The sequence below is a fragment of the Centroberyx gerrardi genome, chromosome 6 (assembly GCF_048128805.1).
Source record: "Centroberyx gerrardi isolate f3 chromosome 6, fCenGer3.hap1.cur.20231027, whole genome shotgun sequence".
In the NCBI taxonomy this organism is placed as follows: domain Eukaryota; kingdom Metazoa; phylum Chordata; class Actinopteri; order Beryciformes; family Berycidae; genus Centroberyx; species Centroberyx gerrardi.
Window position 1 is genome coordinate 25,596,751 of NC_136002.1, and position 20,958 is coordinate 25,617,708.

Genomic DNA, 20,958 nt, shown 5'->3' on the forward strand with positions numbered 1-20,958 from the left:
TAAGTCCTTGATTAGATGCAGAATGAAGGGATTTTGGAGAAGTGAAAGATTTGCACTCTTACTGTACAAACTACTGAGGGATTTCATGGAGAATTGTCATTGATCTTTTCAGGATTATGAAGGCAATCTGTGCTCACTGTTTAATTGGGATGTAGATCCACTAGGTCAACTTACCCTCTACACACAGTGACTGTAATGTACTAATATACACTACTACTACTATTTGAGGACAAGCATGCATAATGAATAGTCATATGCATATACAATATCTCCGTAAACCATGTGCTTTTATTACCAGTGCATATTCATAGAGAAAACAAAATGTGTTTGTATTGGTGTAACACAAACGCCGTAGGGCTACAATAATAATGCTTCAAACACATCTCAAAAAAGTGAGCCTCTGACTCTGTAAAGATGTCTGGGCTCCTGTTTGGCAACAATTCAGACAGTGGAGCAGGTGCAGAAAAAAACCAGCCTCCTGGATTGATGTTATTTGCTGCTCAACTGCCATTTCACAGTGCAACGCAAACTGGAAAGAGTGCATGTTGAGGTTCGGATGCTTTGCACGGTGTTATGGGTAATGACGTCAGACCAGGAGGCCGCCTTCTTTGTGCACCTGGTCGCTTTTTCTGCTGTGGCACCAGGTTCTCTATGACTTTACACAGAATGGACAGCAGGGGGAGTGAGAGCAGCGGTAGCTCTGCTAGTACAGAAAGTTTTCCTGGAGAGTCATGGCTTTATGTAGCACAGGCAGAAACTCAGATCTAACAGCGTTTTGTTAAATAATCTACAACTGTATCGTCATATGCAAGTGTATTCTAAAGAGTGGACTGAGTTATCCCAGATGTATTTGTTGGCAAACGTCATCTAATAAATTATCATCTACTAAGTTCAACATTGTTTTCTATGTGAAAGCAAAAATACACATTAAAACAGAATTCATATTCCATTCCATTAATTCCTATGATCTTGGATCCAGACTAGATTTGTATACATCAGCAAGTTTCTCACAAAGCTCCCAAAGTCTCCCACAAAATCTATGATACCATCAAAAAACACTATTTGAAGTTGTTCCATTTACATTGAATATGAGATCCAATTTTGGATGAGTTTCCCGAGATATGCGTACATTTTCTGGTTTGGAATTGTTAGCAGTTTTATCAAATAAAGCTTATTTAAGTGTAAAAGATCAGACAAGCAGCAAGTCTATGAGCCCATATCATTATAGCCTCTCATTAGTTCAAAATGGAGAAGCTTCAAAAACATTTGTCTTTTGATGATCCCAGATTAAATCACAGATTTTGCCCTTTGAGTTTCTAACTTTGGGGAAAAGACGTTCATGCACACAAACACGGATCAAAGATTTTGGGAATAATGAATTCTGCTTTAAGGTGAATTTTCCCTTTAAGGGAAAAGGGTGTGTGAGGCTCTAAAGAAAAAAAGCACATCAATTAGAAAAATAATTTGTAAATGCTGAGCTAGTGTATAAAATAAAATAAATTAGCAATTCCTTTTTTCATTTTGTATTTTTCTTTAAAACAACAGATATTAACAAAAAAAGGATTATTGTGCTGCTTACATTAGCAATAAATATGACACACTTCTTTTCAAGCATGTGCTGGGCTCGTTTCAAAAGCACACTTTTTAACAGCTGCCATACACACTTGTTTAAAATGCTGGAATCCTTGACTGCTGCTCTTTGAGTGGCCAAAAGGCTGTGTGTTTCAAAATCATAGCACATGTAAATACGGAGTGATCTAATATACACAATATACATTTATGCATATACAGTACATACAGCAAATCAATGCACAGATGGTGGTGACATTTTTATGTAAGTTGTCAGTTCATAGAGAGGGAAAGTATATGTTTCATTGCTGGATAAGCGTAGCGCCGTTCATTTCACTGTAAGCACTAACTAGTTCATGATAAAAGCAACCAATGGGTAAACTCTGTGTTCTTGCCTAGGCATTTAAGATAAAATAAAACTTCATGCATTTGGACAAGTTATGGCTCATTATACTTCAATCTATCTCTCACCCTGGCCAGTCTCACAGGAGGTGTGGTTTTATAATACCATTAACAGTGTACTACACACAAAAACGCTTTACACACCCTCTAAAATCAGTCCGTATCTTTACATCCATTACTTGTCCCAGCGGCGCTACGCCACCCAACTTTAAAAATAGCCTTCAATGCACATCATAAGGAGGGTAAAGTTGGGATCAGACACTTCATTATATCTGGGAGATCAGTGATGGCTAATCAGATGATGTGCACATCAAAAGGCTGTATCGGAAAGGTCATTGCACCCTGTGTTAATACATTGGTTGTGTCGTTGCTCAGTGCTTGCGGCGGTGAAGTCGTCTGTCTCGGGTTAAGGCCCGTTCTACTGCAGGTAGCGGTAGACCTTGAAGCAGTGGTTCCCAGAGTCCGCCACCGCCACATGGCCATCGGATGTGAGGGCGAGGCCCTGGGGGCCGTAAAGGGGGTCCGCTGACGTGTTGATGTAGGACAGGAAGGAGCCTGAGCTGTCAAACACCTGGGTGGTACCACAACACAGAGGGCAGGTTTAGTGGAAAAAAAAACTGAAAAACACTGAAAACCAAGTGATTGATACTAGAGCTGAACAATTAATCGAAAAAAAAAAAGAATTTAAATCACAACATGAACTTCTGCAATTTCCAAATTGCAGAAGTTCAGAAGTTCAGAAGTTTTGGATGTCCAAAATGGATTTCTAAACAAGGTGTTTTATTGCTGCGGGTAAACTTTGATCCATGAATAAAGTACAATATTGATGAAAACCTTTCATCATACTCAAAATCCTTTTCTTTAAACAATTTTAAAGTTCTAAAAAATCTCAGCCGTAACTGATACACTAACAGTTTTGCATGTTCCATTCAATGGGACAGATTTTTCATAAGCCCACCTGTATCCGGCTGTTGCCCCAGTCAGCAACAATAATATTTCCATTGGCATCCACAGCCACTCCTGTTGGAGCATTGAACTGGCCGTTCCCCTCTCCATGGGAGCCAAATTTAAACAGGAACTCCCCATCTGCATTGTACACCTGCAGGAGAGATTCAAACAGCCAACAGTTATCCTGCATGAGGAGAGTGACACTCTGCTGTGACACATGATGTAAGTAAAGGATCTATGTTAGGACAAAATGGGACACAAAGGATATTACTTTAATTATTTAAAACAGCCCAGCAGGCCGGGCACAATGGCAGCTGTATTGGTTCACCAGCAGAATTATCACCCCATTCAAATTTGTAAACTTCTCCATAAAAGATGTAGGTTCTACAAAAAGATGATGCATAATTAATCACCAATCATAATCCTAACAAAAGGAAACTGGTGGAGAGGCCTGTTTCATCCTTGTCTAGTTAAATTGACACAAATCTAGATGGTATTCAACGTTTGCTCTGTAAACCATTTATTCAAAGTACTTGTGATGCACGTTTGAAAATCTTCAGATATGTAGAAGTCACAGAAAGCAACCTGATGTACTAATGTAATAAAGAATACACACATACTCCAAATGTCAACATCCACACAACAAGCCATACCTTGACTGAATGGTTATGGAAGTCTGTTACCACAATTTCATTTTTGTTGTTTATGGCCACAAAGTGAGGACCTGGGAGCAGCGGAGGGGGCAGAGTAGGAAAGAGAGGAAAGATGAGTCATCCTCTGCTTTGCAACATATGAGAGGAAGTTCCACACTATTTTTGGACTTTGAATGCGAGGCACTTTGGAAACACTGGTCACAGAGAGACTGAGAGTGGAGACAGGACAACACGTTTGACTAGACAGAGCTGTTACATGTAAAAAGAGCAAAGGTAGAGTGAAAGAGTAAAGATTATTTTCTTAGTTCACACTCACAGTGAATTCATTTACTTACTGAAAACAGGGCCAGATTTACTAAGCTTTTGTTCCAGTGCAATGTTTGCACCACTTTTTTCTAAAAGAAAAGAAAAAGGTCCATGTGAGAAATGAAATTGAAAGAATGGAGCAGTTTCAACGCAAATATTGTTTGTGACAAGCTGTCTGTGCAACAAGTGAAGCCATATCAATGAGGGATTATACTAATGCAAGCAAATCCTATTAGTTGCTCCCCCAAAATGCTGAGAGGCAACGGCATTAAGACAAGGATCATTGCATCTTTGTCATGCAACAGTGCGATTTTGCTTCATTATAATCTTATCTGGATTAATGTGATGATCAGGTGCATTTTGAAGGTATATGCTGATCAATGCATCTATACACTATAACATAACCAACCCACAACTGTGAGTTAACTTTTATTAAATCATAACAATCTCCTACACATGCAATGTCTTTACAAATACAAATGCAGTATTAGTTAGATACTAAATTAAAGCATGTAAAGAAACATGCTGCTCACTGAATAGCTAACACATCAATGAAACGTATACAAATGAACATTCCTGTAAAGTGTGAAGCATGAATAAATAAAGTCTGTAAATCTGGCCCATGGAGCAGCACCTGGTACGCACCTCCACCCGCCGCTTTCAGAGACGTCAGTTTTAACGAAATGATCACTGGTGCTTGTAATCAGTAAATATTGCACGGTACCTGCAAACTGCCTGTCTGATGTTCCTCTGGCTCCAAACTTAGTCACCAGCTTCCCATTGGACTGGAAGATGAAGACGCAGCAGGCCTTGTTGTCGACGGTGATGATGTGTCCATTCTTATCCACCGCCACGCCTTTGGGTCCCATCAAACGACCAGCGCCGATTTTGTTCTGCGTGGGCGAGAGGGAAAGATTCGTAATTTAGCGCATTTTAAGTTTGAAAGGGGGAAACGCAATTTTGTGTTTTTTCCTAGCTGGGACCTTTCACCTTGAACTTGCCATCCGAGGAGAAGATGCTAATCCATCTGTTGTCGTAGTCGGCCACGATGATGTCACCATTCATGTCCACTGTGACCCCTGTGGGGCGCTGCAGCTGCCCCGGAGAACGACCTCTGACCCCAAACCTCATCTTGAACTGCCCGTCATTTGAGAATACCTGGAAAAGAGCTCTTCAGTTACTCCAAAATCTAAACTATGAATTAAATCAATTAGTTTTTAACATTGCAGCTCAGTGAGACACCGACCTGTATGCACTGGTTGTTGCTGTCGGCAACCACAATTCGCCCATTGCTGGAGGTAGAGATGCCTTGTAGGTTGGTGAACTCTGCTTTATCTCGCCCTCTTGTTCCTGTCAGATAAACAGAATATGAGGACAGGCTGCAAGCCATTTGGGAGACACTTTTATCTAAACCACCTTACAGTTATTAATTAGGGGTAAGGGAGTACAGGCAAGAGCTGCCAAGATTCTACTGCAACCATTTGCAAGTAAATTTGATTCATTAGGATGTGTTGAAAAGAATTAACATCGTTTATTTCTACCATAAATATGTTCAGCTACACATACACACACACTCGCAGAATGCTCCTAGGCAAAATCTGTTGTATGTAGCCAACAATAGGCCACATGCAGTGTACATCCTGTGTGGATGCATGTGTGTACAAGGACACAGACATGGATGCATATGGAAGAGATTCCAGATGACTGGAATCCAGATTGTGCTTAAATAAATAAATAAATGAGAGGAAGAAATGCTTTGTCCTTAAATAATAATAAGATTTAAAGTATCTTTTATTTTGTAGAAAGTAATAATTTATACTACAATCTCTGATTTCTGCTTTTCCTATGGTGTTTTACCACCTTGATACTACTAAAAACTAAAATGGAGGACAATTTTTTTCTAGGGTTGAGGGCTAAAAGTGAATATTTTAGTCATAAATTATCAGGGAACCAGACTATCCAAAGATGAGATCAAACATGTTCTCTGGTGAAAAAGAGAGTTCATATAGCCTGGGGAGCAGTTATCATAATAATCAGCAGTATTACAATAGTCATAGTTATCACCTGGCTGACGCACTGGCAGCTGTACACCTACCCACTCTGTAGATGAGCTCATCCTCAATGGGATTTTCCTTCTTCTTGGTGGTGCTGTACATGCTGGAGGGCCTGCGCACGGCCTTCTGTCGAACATGACCTCCTCCTCCGCTGGGGGACTTCACCCTCCTCTTCACGTCATCCGGTGACTGCAGGACGTCCGACGGCTTGACGGCGCGCAGACGGAACGGACTCCCCCTCACGGGCTGCTGGTACAGGAGCAGAGAGAAGGTGAACTCTCCCTCCGAGCGAATGGTATATCCGACCTCGTAGGTGCCGTTCTTGTTGTCCACCACCTCGGCCTCGGTGCACCCGCCGTCCGCAGAGGCGATCTGTGCCCTCAGAGCCGCGTTGCCGGTCTTCACCAGCTCTCCGTCCTTGTCCTTCGTGGTGACCGTGACGGACGTGTGCTGACCGACCAGCGCGTGTCGCAGGCCTTCGCCGGTGGCCACGCTCGTATGGCCCACGGCTCCCGTTGTGATCAAGACTCCCAGGTTCTGGATGGAGCGCCGCAGGCCGTCCGTCTCTACCTGGCACTCCAGATGTCCGTTTTCGTGGGGATGCTCGGGAAAGGTGTGTCTGGCCAGGGCGCTGACCCGCTCGCCCATCTGCTTCTGGACCAGCAGGACCTCGGTGGCGCTGCCGTGGCTCAGGGCCTGTTCTGTGAAGTTGCAGCTGCTTTGGATGTTCTCTTTGCCTTGAAGCAAAGAGGTCAGCTGGGCCTGAAGCACCTGATGAACACACAGAGGCAGAGGCAGTCAGCGGTGTTGGCACTGAAATGTGGCATATTCACAGGAAACCAATAGTACTTTTCAACCCCTACTAACTAGTTAAGTTATTTTATCTTGTATCCAGACTTATCAAGCTTATTTTAGGAATTTCTTTTGTGTGAAATCATAGTTTTACTGGTTTCAACAAATTTGGCTTTTTTTCTGGATAATGTAACTTGTTTCAGGACATTTACTTGGTAAAAGTGAAATTGTCTTGGAGAAAGTTTCTTGTTTCCAGATTTTCTTCATTGTTTTATGATGATTTCTTGAAAGAAGTCATATTGGCATGTGTCGAGTGAAATTTATTGACACCAGAAAGATTATCTGCCAGTGCAGTGAGACTAAAAATAAAAATGATGACTAAAAATACCATGAAATAAGCTTGATAGATCCCGGAAACAGTAAAAAAGCACTTGACAGCTTTCCATTTTTTGCAGTGAAGGAAACAGTGGTGCATTCTGGGGAAACAGTCTGACCTTCTGCTTGGTGCTGCAGATGTTCTCCACCTCAGTGATGAGAGCCGTCTTACGCAGATGTAAGGCCTTCTCCAGCTCGTCAAAAGTGTTACTGATTTCAGTCACTGCATCGTTCTTACGCTCCGTGAGCTGCTTGGAGATTTCGTTCACAAGCTCGATGGCGGCCGTCAGCTGAGGTAGTCTGCCAGAAGGAAAGTGAAGAAAGAGAAGTTGAACACAGCGAGAAACTTTCAGAAAGAGCAAAAATAACATCTTTAATATTTCCAGGAATACTAGACTCTCCGGATGCAATAATATTACTCATCACTGTACCTGTTGCGCACAGCGTCCAGCTGATTTTTCAGCGCTGACTTATGCTGCTCCAACACGTCCCTCAGAGGAACCGTCACATGTTCTCTGTGCTCTCCTTCTGTGCACTCCAGACACATGGCTGTTTCACATGACTCGCAGTAGAACTCCATCACCTGCAGAGGGAGCAATGGAGCAAGAGACAACTGAACAGGATATTCATGGGGGGTTAGTCCTCCAAAAAATTCAAACACATACGTAACTCATATTTCTATCAAATCTTATAATGGTGTACTGTTTTTTCATTAGCTTGTTGTTGATCTTTGATAAATCTGAACTACATAACCCTCTCAGTCCTGTTGTTATGTCAAGAACCAGCTTACCTTGCCCTCGTGGTTGGGGCAGGACAGGGGCTGGCAGGCTGCGGCCGCGCTGGCCGACTCGAGAACATTGCAGGCCTCGGGTTGGCTGCACTCCGGGTCTCGCTGTAGCACCTCCATTAGGTTAGTGATGAAGAAGTTGTTCTGCAGGGCGGCCACGCCCTTCTCAGGCAAGATGGACGTCTGCCGGCACACTGGGCAAGACAGCGTCAGAGACTGAGGAGGGATGTAGTTCTGTAAGCATCTACACAAAGACAAGAGGTAAAAAAAAAAACATGGATGAGACAGGGGGTTGAGGCTGTAACACCGCCATTTAGCACCGATTGCAGGGTCAACATGGTGTGTAAATGCCAACAAAGATTTATTTTACACTTGGTTAGACGATAAGATGCTGGTGATACGAATTCGGACTGACTGGCATGGCAGACATGGGTGTAACACAGCGCACCAAAACACTTTGACTCAAGTGTCTGTGTCATGTGAGAGCAGAAGAGCTGTGGAAACCTCTGCTCGCTGCCAGAAGTGCTGTGCCATCAAGAATGCTCTCTGTTTTCCTGTGGCCAAGCTGGCTGGTGCCTTACATCATCCAGAAGCCACACCGATGAGAGAATCGCTGACTTGAGCTCTGTGATTTTGTGCCATTACACATCATTTTGAAACTTCTGTAAACATCACCTTAAGCTGCGACCCAGTTAGAGAACTTCCTGCTGCCGGTTAAAATTGTGCATCTTTGATCATTTTGAAAGGAACAAAAATCCTGATTTCTCAACTTCTGAATTTAGCGTCATCGTGAAAAACCGTGCTGCGCAGTGAAATATAAGAAGATAATTGTTTCGAATTCCGGTTTCTCCGGGCCGAAATGGCTGCTCAGCAGGTGAAACTTACTTCTCACAGAAGGTGTGCAGGCAAGGCAGGACCTTGGGGTTGTGATAATGGTCCAGACAGATGCTGCAGACCAGGAACTGTTTGTCTATCTGCCTGACCACAGGGCTGGTGCTGCCGGTCTCACGCTTGGCCATAGTGAGGGACATTCAAAGGGGGCGCAGGAACCACTTAACCTGCACAGAGGGTGAAAGAAATGGACAGAGGACAAGAGAGGCATGAGGAGACATCCACAGGGCGAGGAGGGCGTAATCACTTATCCACAACATGAGCACAAGGAAAAAATGAGTCATAATTACTGCTGAATATGAGTTGAGGACAAGAAGAGCAGAAACCACTGACAGAAACAGGCCGCATTATAAAACTTGTTTTACAGTGTATCTATACAGTATGTGCAGTGCTGTGTCAGCTTGCATTTTATGTTTCCCCCACCCTCTATAAAACTGTGTTACTAGGATGAGCCTTTTCTTGTTTCTTTTATTCACAAACATGCTAGCATTGCCAGAGGTTATTTGACTTTATAACTGAAAATCCTAATAACTGGTGTGGAAGAAAAATGAATAGATGCAATTAACACCGCAGGCCAGAACTCTCAGCCACGGTAATTATACAGTCCAGGAGCAGTCATATCATATGTGTGGCCATTCGTCACATGCCTCAAGGGTATGAATGGTAAACATGGATGCCCAGGGTAAGTGGCACTCACTGTAAGAGTATATGACTATACTGTGCATAAAATAGTAATCGATTAGACATTATTGCTTCCTGCTTCCTGCCTCCATCTCTTGTTTGATTCTTGGCAATCCTGCACTACACATGATGTCCCCCGTTTTATTATTTAACATTAGTCAGATCCCAGATCAGTGGACGCCCTAGGCTTTCAAGTGGAGATGGCAGAGATGCTATTACATGGAACTGTATCAGTGGGTCAAGCGCAGATTATCTGTGTGTGCCAATGCAGTGCTGTACATCTGTCGTATTGCACACAAGCACATAAAGGATTAAATGCACAACTGCCAGAAACACTGACATACTGCTTTAACATGGTCAGTAAACACTGCTTACAAAACAGCATTAATCTGTATCCCACATTCCTGTTCAATTAGTCTGTGACTTTAAGCAAATTTCAGCCTATAGTCTGTTTTTGAGTATTTTGCTTCCCATCTCTGTAAGGTCAAATGTGACAATATTACTTTTTCTTTATCTCACAGAGGTTTTCTGTTTTCCAAGACATTTGTCCTGTTTGTCAGGGAGCTGAGACACAACATTGCCCAGAGCGCATCATTGTGACACAAACCACGAGCCACTAGCTCTCTATTCGTGGCGTTTTATTTCAGATGCTGCACTGAGGGGAATGAGCCTGCTACTACTGACCACGTCTGTCCCGCACCAGCCTCTGATAACCTTGAGACTTCACTGTGCTTCGTGAAATAAAAGCTCTCCATCCTCTTCACCTAGATTTCATTACGGATGGATGGAATTTGGAGGGGGAATATTTACATGAAAATGAACGCACTGATGTCTGATGAATTCCGTGTTTAATCAGTGGCATTAAGAAAAAGCATATTCATGCAACATTAACTTACAAAATCAAGCAAATGCAAACTAATTTACTGTCATATTCAATATAAATGACAAGCCCTTAAAATCTGAATGTATTATAACTCTAAATACTCTTCTATGGATACTGTAGATGGCATGTTGACCAACTTATACTTATTACTTAACTGGCTTACAGGAAAATATGGTGTTTTTCACTTTTTGGTTCATTTCCTTCACACCACTGTATTACATTGTCTACAGGCAATTTCCCATTGCCTGGCTATGTTGTTATGATGTGGCCAAGGCTCTTTTAATGTTAGGTCATGTGATGCTCAGTTATAAATACTCTTACAAACCAAGGAAGTTCCAGTTCGCTGGGTGGGTTTTGGTTGATTTAAAACATAGCACAAATTCCACTGGAAGCTATTCTATTCCTGCTCAGCACACTGATTCAAACACTTATCTGGTAAAGAATATCTGAAATACTGTGTCAAAAATTGTCTGAACAAAAAACAAACAAACATATTTCTATGTATATATATATATATCTATAAAAATGTGAACAATGCTCAGTTCATGTTTGTGAATTATAGGTTCAGACAGATATGATACATGGAACTAGACAGAATTAAAATTAATGGGCTCCTGAGAGCTGGAAGCTAACAACTTGAATTATGGATTTCACAACTGTCATGCCAGACTTGAGAAAATAGTAAAAAAACAAACCTTCTAACAAATCAGACTCCATCTTACCCAGAGAATAACCTCATTCTCTTCAAAATGCAGTATATCATCAGTATCTGTACTACATTGTCTACAGTCTGTGACATACGCATTTTATAAGAGTCTAGCTGGGTTTGATGTAGCGGAGAAATGATACTGGTGAACAAAAAACTTGATCATATTGCTATTTCCCTTGAAACAATGGATGACTTTTGCACTCTTAGACAGCACAAAGTAAGAAACATAAGAGGCCAATGTGCACACTGAGTAAAAATAGACCCACTCAGCTGAGGAAGCATCACTGGCAGCATTAAAATCACACAACTGCAATTGGTGATATCACAGCTAAAAGCCACGATGACCTAGATCTAACTAATCCTCAGAATACGCACGCAGAATTTGCCTTAGAAAGCCATGTCAACTCACCCATCACCTCTTCCCGCGTCACAGCCCCATAACTGTACGACGCCTCAGCCTCGCCTCATCTTTCATCCATCGCATTTGTAATCCCTCCTTCTATCCTTCGAGGTCGCTTCTACATAAGCTCTCTCTCAATCTGCCCTTTGATGGGGCTGACCACCGGGCCTATGGGAGCTTTCCTGCACATCCAGTAGCACCGGGGCGAACTACAGCCTCACCACTCTTCTGTATTACAGTTCGTGCCTTGACAAACACAGCTAGGCCCCCTCGTCTCTTGAGAGGAAGGAGAGAAAAGAGGAAGCCCTAAAAAACACGCCACTCCCCAAATTCCTCCTAGTTCCTTCCCTTGGCCGGGTTTAGGCACCACCTGTCTGTCTGCGGGGAGACGGGGGGTGAAATGCACACAGTGAGTGAGGGAGCTGGGTCGCCTCTCTCACATGAACAAGCAGGGTTCAGACGGAGGCAGCTGTCCCCCTCTGCAGCGCAGAGCAGCGAGCCCTATAACAATGGCATTCCAGGCCCCGCTTTCAGCCACAGCTCCCAACTCACTACCCCACCTCTCTTCCCCTCCCTTCCTCCTTTTCTCCTTTTTCTTCTGTCTTGCTCTCTCTCTTTCTCTCTCTCTCTATTGTCTCCGTTCTTCTCTCTCAACCGCACAAACCCTCACAGCATCAGCAGGCCTGATCTCAGCCATGGAAGACGTGCAGTTGGGGGTTTTCTGAGTCCCATTGTTGCTGCCTGCCGAGTGATTACAAGGCCTACTGACTAAGGAGCTGTGCGGATCCCTTTCACTGTCCACACACACCCAGGCTGACTGTGAGCGTGCAGCCCTTCTCCGCCTCCCCTGCCCTTGTCTTCCCCCTCGAAAACGCCCCCCCCCCCCCCCCCCCCCCCCCCCCTCAGCCGTCTTCCCCTTCACATGGACTCTGAATTGCAGCAGCTGAACAGTGACATCAGGAGGAAGCTTGTGAAGCCAAAGCCCTCAGGCTCCTCCCCTCTATGCTGGCTAGCCTCTGCTCTAGGCCTGCAACAGCCCCCCTCCGTCCTTCCCTCCCCCCCCCCCCCCCCCTCCCTCAGCAGTCCTGCTCAGCTCAGTTCCTCCCACTCGCCTCAACCACAGAAAGAGGATCTTTCTTTAAAAACACAGTCTCTCCCTAACTGCAGCTCTAGCTAGTCATGTACGCCTAAACGTCTACAGGGCTGGAGAGAGACTGGAAAGTGTCAGGCAAAAAAAAAACCCACAAGGCATTGAACAATAAACAGGGGAGGAAAAAGACAAATGCTCAATAAAGTGAACCTCAGAGAAATCCTTGCAGAGGCACACAGAGAGATTTACAAGCAACCTATTATGAACCTTTTCTGTGCCAAAAGAGGTTTCAGTTTACAATTTAATAATGCACAACAGAGGGTAGCCAGATGGTAATCTCTTGATACGTTATTCTTCCCTGGATTCGTAAATTTAAAAATAAAGGAGGTCATCCATCAGTTATAATAGTAGATATACTGGTGATTAGACATGATAGCGACAGTAAAATACAGTCTAGGGGCCTAAATCAGAGGTATACTGTAATATCTCCGACAGCATATGACTGAATATCCTCTTCGAGGCTTCTTCACACCGGGGAACTGCAAGTTCAGCACTTCATACAGATGCAGTCAATTTTCAGAGTAAATATGCAACGGTATTTGCTCTCTTCATCATATCTGTCACACAGGAGCACGATGCCCGCAGTAAAATCCACAGACACAGACAGAGTGTTGTTGTGAATTCAGGCCTATAGGCTGCGTGGTTGCATACAGTAGCACTCTCACCCTGCATTAAGTGGCTTAATGGCCACCTGCAGGGTTCAGGCCCTGTCTACCATCTGGATTACTGTGTCTCCCAGTCTCTAGTGACACCGTCAGCACACTTACACATGCCCAGTCAAGTCAAATCTGAGCTACAGCGATGCTTCAGGCGGACATAACTTGACCTGACACAATTTCTTACTCTCCTGAATGATATTACCACCCAGTAGTAGTGAAAATGATTGCTAGTTTGTATGTCAGACTATAAAGAGGCGTTTGAACGACACTTGAGGTGAGTTGTTTGTGTATTACATCCCATTATAACTCTCTTTCTCCTGAGGACAGGCCTGTCTAGCAGAAACTGTTTAATTGGATTTCAGCAACATGGGCTTGCATTCAGAGAAAACAACGCTCACAGCCTAATCTGCTTGGATTGAGTCTGCTGCTCGAGGGCAAGTAGCCATGCCCCGTTCTTCACCTCTCCTAAAAAAGTACTATTTGCTTTGGCGGCTGTAAGCTGTGTACTGTTCTACAGAGCCAACATGCACTCTGCAAATCGTCGCTCTCAGTCATTTCCATTCTCCACAATACAAAAAGTACTGACTCACTTCTGCTAGTCCAGTGTCATTCTACTTTGAAAAGTGTAATGAATAAAAGAAAGACATTTTTCCTCCCTCATGACTAATGGATGGTGTGAGTAATGTTATCTGTTGTGGATGAGGAAACGCTCCACTTAGAACCACCAAAAAATTGTCGGACTGAATGGAGGATCGACTTCTCTCACCCACATTTTTTAATTATTTATGAGAGCCATTACATAAGATCCTGTGGAAAAACCCTACACAACCTGACCTCTCGGGAAGCCAGTCTCTCGGTAGCTGTGAGCAAAGCTGGCCAGGTTACTTCCAAAGTCTACTCTAATCTACTAAAGACTTCTGATTACAAACAGTAATATAATTCAAAGGATTACTCAAACTCAGTAACACAATCTGATCAATTTCAGTTACTTTGGAATTAGTTTGCTTCCAAAAATCTATATAATATGAAGTTAAACATGCAATTTAGTCCGGCAGGCTGTCATTTGTACTGTATATTGTCTGTATCATTATCTCTATCCACAACAATCCATGATTAAAGGATGTTTGCTCTTCCAGTGCCATAAATGCATTTTTCCCTTCACTTCCCCTTCCATTGTTTCCAAGTAATCCAAGAGGTAATCACCTATTCTTTCAATTGCTGTCAGTATTTTGAGTTTAAGCGTTTCAGCATTAATGTGATGATTGTTTTTAGTAACTGTAATGAATATGTATGTATCATTATTTGGAACTAGACTGTTGTAATCCTACTTATTCTGTTTCTCCCCAGTCATAGCTACTGTATGAGTCACCACAGCAGAGAGGACTTCAGACTGTTTTCCAAGAGTTTATTTCAGCAGTCGGCTGTGCGGTGGACTGGTAAACACGGGCGAGAGTCTTAGTGACCTGATGTAGGAAGTGTTGGCCCTTGGTGATGTGCTGTCAAGATTGTGTTTAAATATAGACCCTAGTTTATGTTTCCATCCACATCTGTTGTGTGCCTGCGCGCATGTCATCATGCAGTAATTGTTCCTCAGAACTAGGCGAGATCTAATTTGGAATAAACTCTCCCTTTCCTGATAGATTTTGGTCAGTTCTACTGAAGTGTGCAACATGAAATAGAGACTGGCTGTGTGTTTGACAGCAAGAGACAGCAAGAGAGAGGAAGAGAGAGAGAAACAGAGTGAGAAATAAAGCGAGCTGAGTACTGTAGATTTTAACTGAGCTTTACCACAAAGAGGCTCGTTACTAAGAAGCCCACAAATTACATAACAACAACACATTTTAACTATCATCTGCATCACTGTGACTATCTTATTTGCTTGATTTTGTACATTCAACAGATACCGCTAAGCTTTTATTTTAAAGTCTCCACATTATTTTCTTAAAAAACATACTGCATTCAGGGCATCAGGTCGTACCATGATGTGGGTCTAGGTAGTAAATAAAAAAAGGAATGGGAAACCTGCGACCATTATGTCAATTTGGGGAAATATCTGATGTAGGCTAATTCAGACATGGGCCATGCATGACTGATTGCATTACTGAAATTGCCCCATTTGTACTAGCAATAAAAGTCTAAAGAGCCCATGTGGATAGATGGAGAACAATTTGGCTAATGCAAACCCGACCCTGAGACTCTTATGTCTAGAAAATCACATCTGAAAAAAAAGTACATTTCTGTGTTTTGCAGAGTGTCGGGGGTCTTTGTGGGGCCAGCATGGGTCCCTGGCTCTCAGATGACTCATCAATCATTATTCACACAAAATGCTAACACAGCCACCTCTCCTCCTCTAACAAGCTCTCCTTACACCTCACTGCATCAGATGAAGGAGTCTGTCTCCATGCATTACCCTCTGTCATGTCATTAGACATTGGGCTGCACATAATGAGCAAAAAGCATTCTCCTGACATACAGTATAAGCCTACTGAGTACAACAGACTCAGTATAAAATCTGTATTCAAACCACTGCTGTTCATTTCATATTGTTTCTTTTTTTAATGGATAGCTACTGGAGATAAGTGATTCCAACATTCCCTATCCATAACTGGGCTCACTGTATATTTACATACTGTATGCCTGTAATTGACCTGTAAGTCTGACAACGCATGTAAGGGCTTGAATGCATGCATGAATGCAGAGTAAAACTTTGGATGATAAAATCTGTGCAGTAGTAACATTCTTAAATTGTACATTTCCAGCAATCACTAAGAAGTTGTTTGTCTTCCTTACTGTACTTCCTTAATGCTACTGTACTATAGCATCAAGCAATGATTAATCACGAGAGCAGCCTTTGTCGGTGGACATTAGATGGATAAGATCTCATGACTTACGCGAGAAGACAAGAGAAGATGACCGCATCACGTCAAGTGGAGTAGTCAGCAGTGTTTTTAATCAACAGCGACACAGGAAGAAAGAGAGTCGGGAGACATCTGTGTCCCTCACTGAGAGCCCACTATCACACCGGCTGACAGAATACAATGCGGCATGTTAGAGTCTTCCCGCCTGCAGGCACAGCATGCACTGCAGATTTCATAAAGGTCGATCAACGCGTGGGCACGGGCCACCGCCCCGGCCCTCGTCCACCTCAGGGCTACAGAGGTACTGTGGTCACTCAGATATTCACAACACATGTCCTGTGCATGTCATACGGTCCTGTGTAACTCACACTGCCAGGGTCAGGGCTTTGGTTACCTGTGGTCAGCCATACTAAACATGTACGCACTGTGAGGTGTTATTAGAGCATCACAGCACATTATAAACATATTTTAATGACAGCATAAGTGCATTTTAATCACATTTCACAATGACAAGATACTTTATAATGGATGACAAATTTGGTGTGGCTTTGTAATGAGGTTGTGTTGGGCTGTACAAATACAAAGATTGTATTAAATGTTTTAATGCCAGCTTTTTTCTGAGGTCTTTTCAATGGACAAGCTGAATAAATTGTGAAATGAATTGTTCCTCAGGCATCTTTCATCTTTATTTATCTTTAGACTGTAACATGTTTTGATATGGTAAACATTAACCTTGCTTTGCAATTTTGTCTTTCCTGCAAGCACCGCTGATATCAGGTCTCTTCAATATATTTTGATACATTGCCGAATACTCAAGAGAAAAGTGAAATATACTGTATAGTATAGTATAAGGAAGGATGGCGTTTGAGTTCAGTTGCTGAGGTTTTAAAAAAGAAACAATCATTATCCTCCCACTACTTCATGTAATGATGGTGATGGAGAGAATGCTTACTTTTCTGAACTTAGTAGTATGAAGTATGAAGTATTCACGTAAAACTCCCATAGTCTCATCCCATATTAATTATGCACTGTAATACATTATATCATGTCTAATGTGACTCTGATGACATCATCATGAGGTTATAAAATGCAAATGATGCCTCATGATCACAACTTTGAGTAATTAGCCTAGCCATGACAAGTGCTTCAGAAAATGCATCTCAAAAGATAAGGCAACTTGATGACTCCAGTGATTGGCTTTGATCAATCTAATCTGTAGACACATTTAATGGGCAGAATATAATCAATAATGATCATTGTTCACATGCAATTTGTGGTTTGAAAAAGAGAATGAAGCCCACTTTATTGAGGAAGTGATTTACAATGGATGTTGTTGAAAAATTAAGTATTGTAGAAGCTGGTATCACTTCACATACACTTATTCCATTGTATTAGCCTATGGCCTATATGGAAAAGTATTTAAGTATTGTAAGCACAAATAATACTGTGGTAGAGGTAGATTTTCATTATGTGCTGCATTATTCTGTGCCTACAATACTTTTTCATAGGTTAATACCAAAGTCAATACAGTGGAATTTGGTTAATATGCTGAAACCTAGAGACCAAATCATGAAAGATCATATAACATCAGAGAATGATGTAAAGATTCAAACTAATGTAATCATCATAAAAAGATCATTTTAGAAATATGAAAGGACTTCAGTATAAACAAGGAGCTAAACTTAATCATATTTGGTTGAGCTAATAATCTCAGCAAAAAATATCAAGACCACAATCCACAGTCCTACGCCATAATTTTCTTAAGGGTGATGTAAAATGGAGATGAAGTCATTAAATCTTTGAATGCCTCACTGTCGCCAGAATCAAATGAATTTATGAAATGTGTCATCTACTCTTTGCCCTCTTGGTCTTGAACACAGTCATCCACAGCAATGAGTCATTATCCTCCATATATTTAACTATATCTAATATAAAAGACAGGATCTAAAGTGTGGTCTACAGTATAGGTTCTTACAGCTTATGACAGGTTGAAGACTTTCTAACTCACAGTAGTTCAAATGTTACAATTTCACAGTGGCACACCGGTGACATCAGGTAAAGAGGCCTTATCCATCATTATCCACCCATCATGTCTTCGTCTGGCATACAGGTTATTGATTTTGACAGGAATACCTTTTACAGACTGACAGACATGCCAGTAGAAGGCCTGCTGCTATAGGAAAGAAGGGTCCAGCTACATCTTCATTACTGCCACATGCCTGCCTTTGATCAAATTAGCATTCAAAGGTCGTATCCAATCACTTCTGAGCTACAATTTGTGCTCTGTTCTTGGCAGTCTACACCCAATAGTTCATTAGTTCAAGACTCTCAAGGGGAGTACAACTCTGTGTCTTGCATCCTCAATAGTAAAACATCTAAGATTTATTGCATTAGTTCAGAGTGCATTGCTATAGCCTAAAAAGCCCCGTTTTCGCCACTCTTCTCTTGTACGTGCTGCCAGTCCCTGTAAACCTGAAGAACACCAGACATAATCTGAGATCCAGCACGCTCCCTCCATGCATATGAGCTGACTGCAGCCCTGAAGGCCAGAGTCAGACTCTCTGTCCTCAGGCACAGCATCCAGGACTGTCTATAACCTCCCTCTGACCCGGTGTATGCAAAAACCAGAGCAAAACCAGTCCAAGCATTCCACCAGCTGCACCAATCAAACATGTGACTGTCTGAGATTGTTTTACACAAAGATGAGCCATCTTACAGAACAAAAGCCCAATCAATAAGGAATCACTGAACCATCTGCTCACAATCCAGGCCAGAGGTGTGAAAACTGATGCACTGGCTGCTGCTGCAGTACAATGCCACACAAGGAGTCAGAGTGACATAAGCAAACAAGCAGCTGATTCACGAGTGCCTCATAGGGCAGTCACTACAGTACACTCCTTACAAAATCAGATCAGAAAACAGCTGAAAGATCACTAATCCCCTAAACAAAAGAGCATGTATGCTTGATTAAAGAGCCCAGCCCTCAGACTGCAGCAAAGATGCCCACCTGCCACAGAGTCGGCAGCCGGGGCTGCCTAGGAGCTAAAATGGAGAAGTGTGTGGGTTGGTTGAGGAAGCAATAAAGATACAGAGCAGTAGAGGGAATAGTGCAACAGTTGCTCTAAAACAGGACTGGGGTAAAATGCCTGTATGTGTTTTTATCAGATTGATGAATCCAAAAAATCCGAGCACATCACAGCAGAAAAGGGAAGGAAGTGGTCAATATTTAGTGCCACTCTCTGATTTACTGATGCACAGATGCTGGATGGGATGGAGCAATAAATTATTCATCTTCTCCCATCTCAGTCATTGTATTGAAGGAAATCAAGGAAATGGCACCAACAAGATGAGAAAGCAGAAAATGCCGCACGAAAAAAACACAGTGAATGGTCAGATTGTACTCACATGAATTCCCAGCAGGAGGGAGTGGAGTGTCAGCATCGCAGGCCGTAGAGAAAGCTTCCCATTGTCAGAGTCCCACTCCTCCACGACAGAATCCAGAGACCGGGCGACAGAAAGGAAAGGGCAGGGTCTGTCTGGGAAAAGAAGGCACAGCGAGGAAGAAGAGAAGGGGAAGGAGGAGATGAGGGGAGTGGCTTGCAGGAGGCATTGGTCAGATGGGTCGTGGGAGGAGTGTAGGAGCCCAATAACATATGGAGGGGGCAGGGAATATGCAAAATACTTGGAACCTCCTCAGGAACTGAGTGAGGGATAAAGTCTGTCTGGTGCAAAGGGGTGTGGCCTCCTTAGATACCGCCCACTTCCCATAAAAGGACAATGGATGCTGTTTATTACCTTTGGGGTTTGAATTATTAGGGTGTAAAGACACAAGGAATATACCACTGTGTGATAGAAAATTAGGCAAAAATGTCAAAATCTGCATTAACTAAGTTACCTAAACAAGGAACACTCCTATTACAGATTTCATACTGTATCTTAGTGGAGTTTGTTTCATATCTTGTGTTTTTAAGTGTAAACAAATTGCTTATTGCTCTGTACAGCCTGTGATGGGAGGTGTGGGGGAGGGAAAGAAGAGCTGGGTATATGAAAACAGCAGGGGAGCCCAGCTTGATATCTGGGTCTGTAAAGGGTGATACAGTGAGTTGGGTGGGGTTAGGTGGTGGTATGGGGGGTTGGGGTTGGGGTCTGGATGAGCCTAGTAGAATACACAGTACAGGCTGTCAGAGGAAGCTGAAAAATATGAAGATTTCCAATCAGAGGGGCCAGGAATGAGTCTCTGAAGAACAAAGCTTTTGTTGTCTTAATGATTCTTTTGTTCTCTGGGTGCAATGTGTTTCATTAGATATTTTGAGGCGTGTTGTGGGGGGGGGGGGGGGGGGGGGTGTATAATATTGGTGTACTAGGCAGAGGCTAGTGAGAGGGAGAAAGAAAGAGAAAGGGATGAATGAAAAGATGGTGGAGAAGAGGGATACTGTAATGTGGCTGCATTGAGTGAGACTGGTGTGGTGGTGCGGGCGGTGGGGGGGTTTGTGGGGGGTGGGGCTTGGTGGTGGTGGGGGTGGGGGGGGGGCATAGACAGTCATCTCTGGGTTTTATTCTGAGACGTGGAGTTGCCATGGAGACTGCATCCATCGTGGTTTAGCCAAGATGGCGGCAGCAGTCTGGCAGCAGCAGCAGCAGCAGCAGCAGCAGGTCACACAGTACAGAGGTAACTCTCATTGTAAAGGCTGTACCTGCCAGTCATGAATGGCTTATAGCATGTTTTGTAATATATTCACAAACGGAGAATCAATATTTTTAACTACTTTATTACATATTTATGTACAAATATAATATGATTACAAGATTTCAAGAAATAAACTGCCTTGGGTAAATGCAAT

General features: G+C 42.8%; 1 protein-coding gene across 2 annotated transcripts; it reads right to left on the minus strand.

Annotated features, from left to right (window-relative positions):
• Positions 1-268: 268 nt before the first annotated feature.
• Positions 269-19,636, minus strand: LOC139931268 (tripartite motif-containing protein 3-like). 2 transcript variants are annotated; one of them, XM_071924730.2, is made up of 13 exons: positions 19,523-19,636; positions 8,772-8,944; positions 7,890-8,130; positions 7,531-7,682; positions 7,219-7,399; positions 5,974-6,703; positions 5,125-5,228; positions 4,869-5,036; positions 4,603-4,771; positions 3,908-3,967; positions 3,573-3,643; positions 2,930-3,070; positions 269-2,542 (listed from the first exon to the last, which is right to left on the minus strand). In XM_071924730.2, exons 2-13 carry the CDS (start codon positions 8,915-8,917, stop codon positions 2,390-2,392), a joined length of 2,316 nt encoding a protein of 771 aa, XP_071780831.1. In that variant the 5' UTR covers positions 8,918-8,944; positions 19,523-19,636; the 3' UTR covers positions 269-2,389. The 2 variants fall into 2 exon arrangements, with proteins under 2 accessions (XP_071780831.1, XP_071780832.1); XM_071924731.2 differs by lacking the exon at positions 19,523-19,636 and adding an exon at positions 11,460-12,231.
• Positions 19,637-20,958: the final 1,322 nt, after the last annotated feature.

Excerpts from the sequence above, each read along its gene's own strand:
- LOC139931268 (XM_071924730.2), bottom strand. The coding sequence starts at position 8,917 with ATGTCCCTCACTATGGCCAAGCGTGAGACCGGCAGCACCAGCCCTGTG. Across the intron at positions 7,400-7,530 it reads CTGGACGCTGTGCGCAACAG|ACTACCTCAGCTGACGGCCG; the intron begins GTACAGTGATGA and ends TCCTTCTGGCAG. Across the intron at positions 3,644-3,907 it reads TAAATCTGGCCCTGTTTTCA|GTCCTCACTTTGTGGCCATA; the intron begins GTAAGTAAATGA and ends CGCTGCTCCCAG.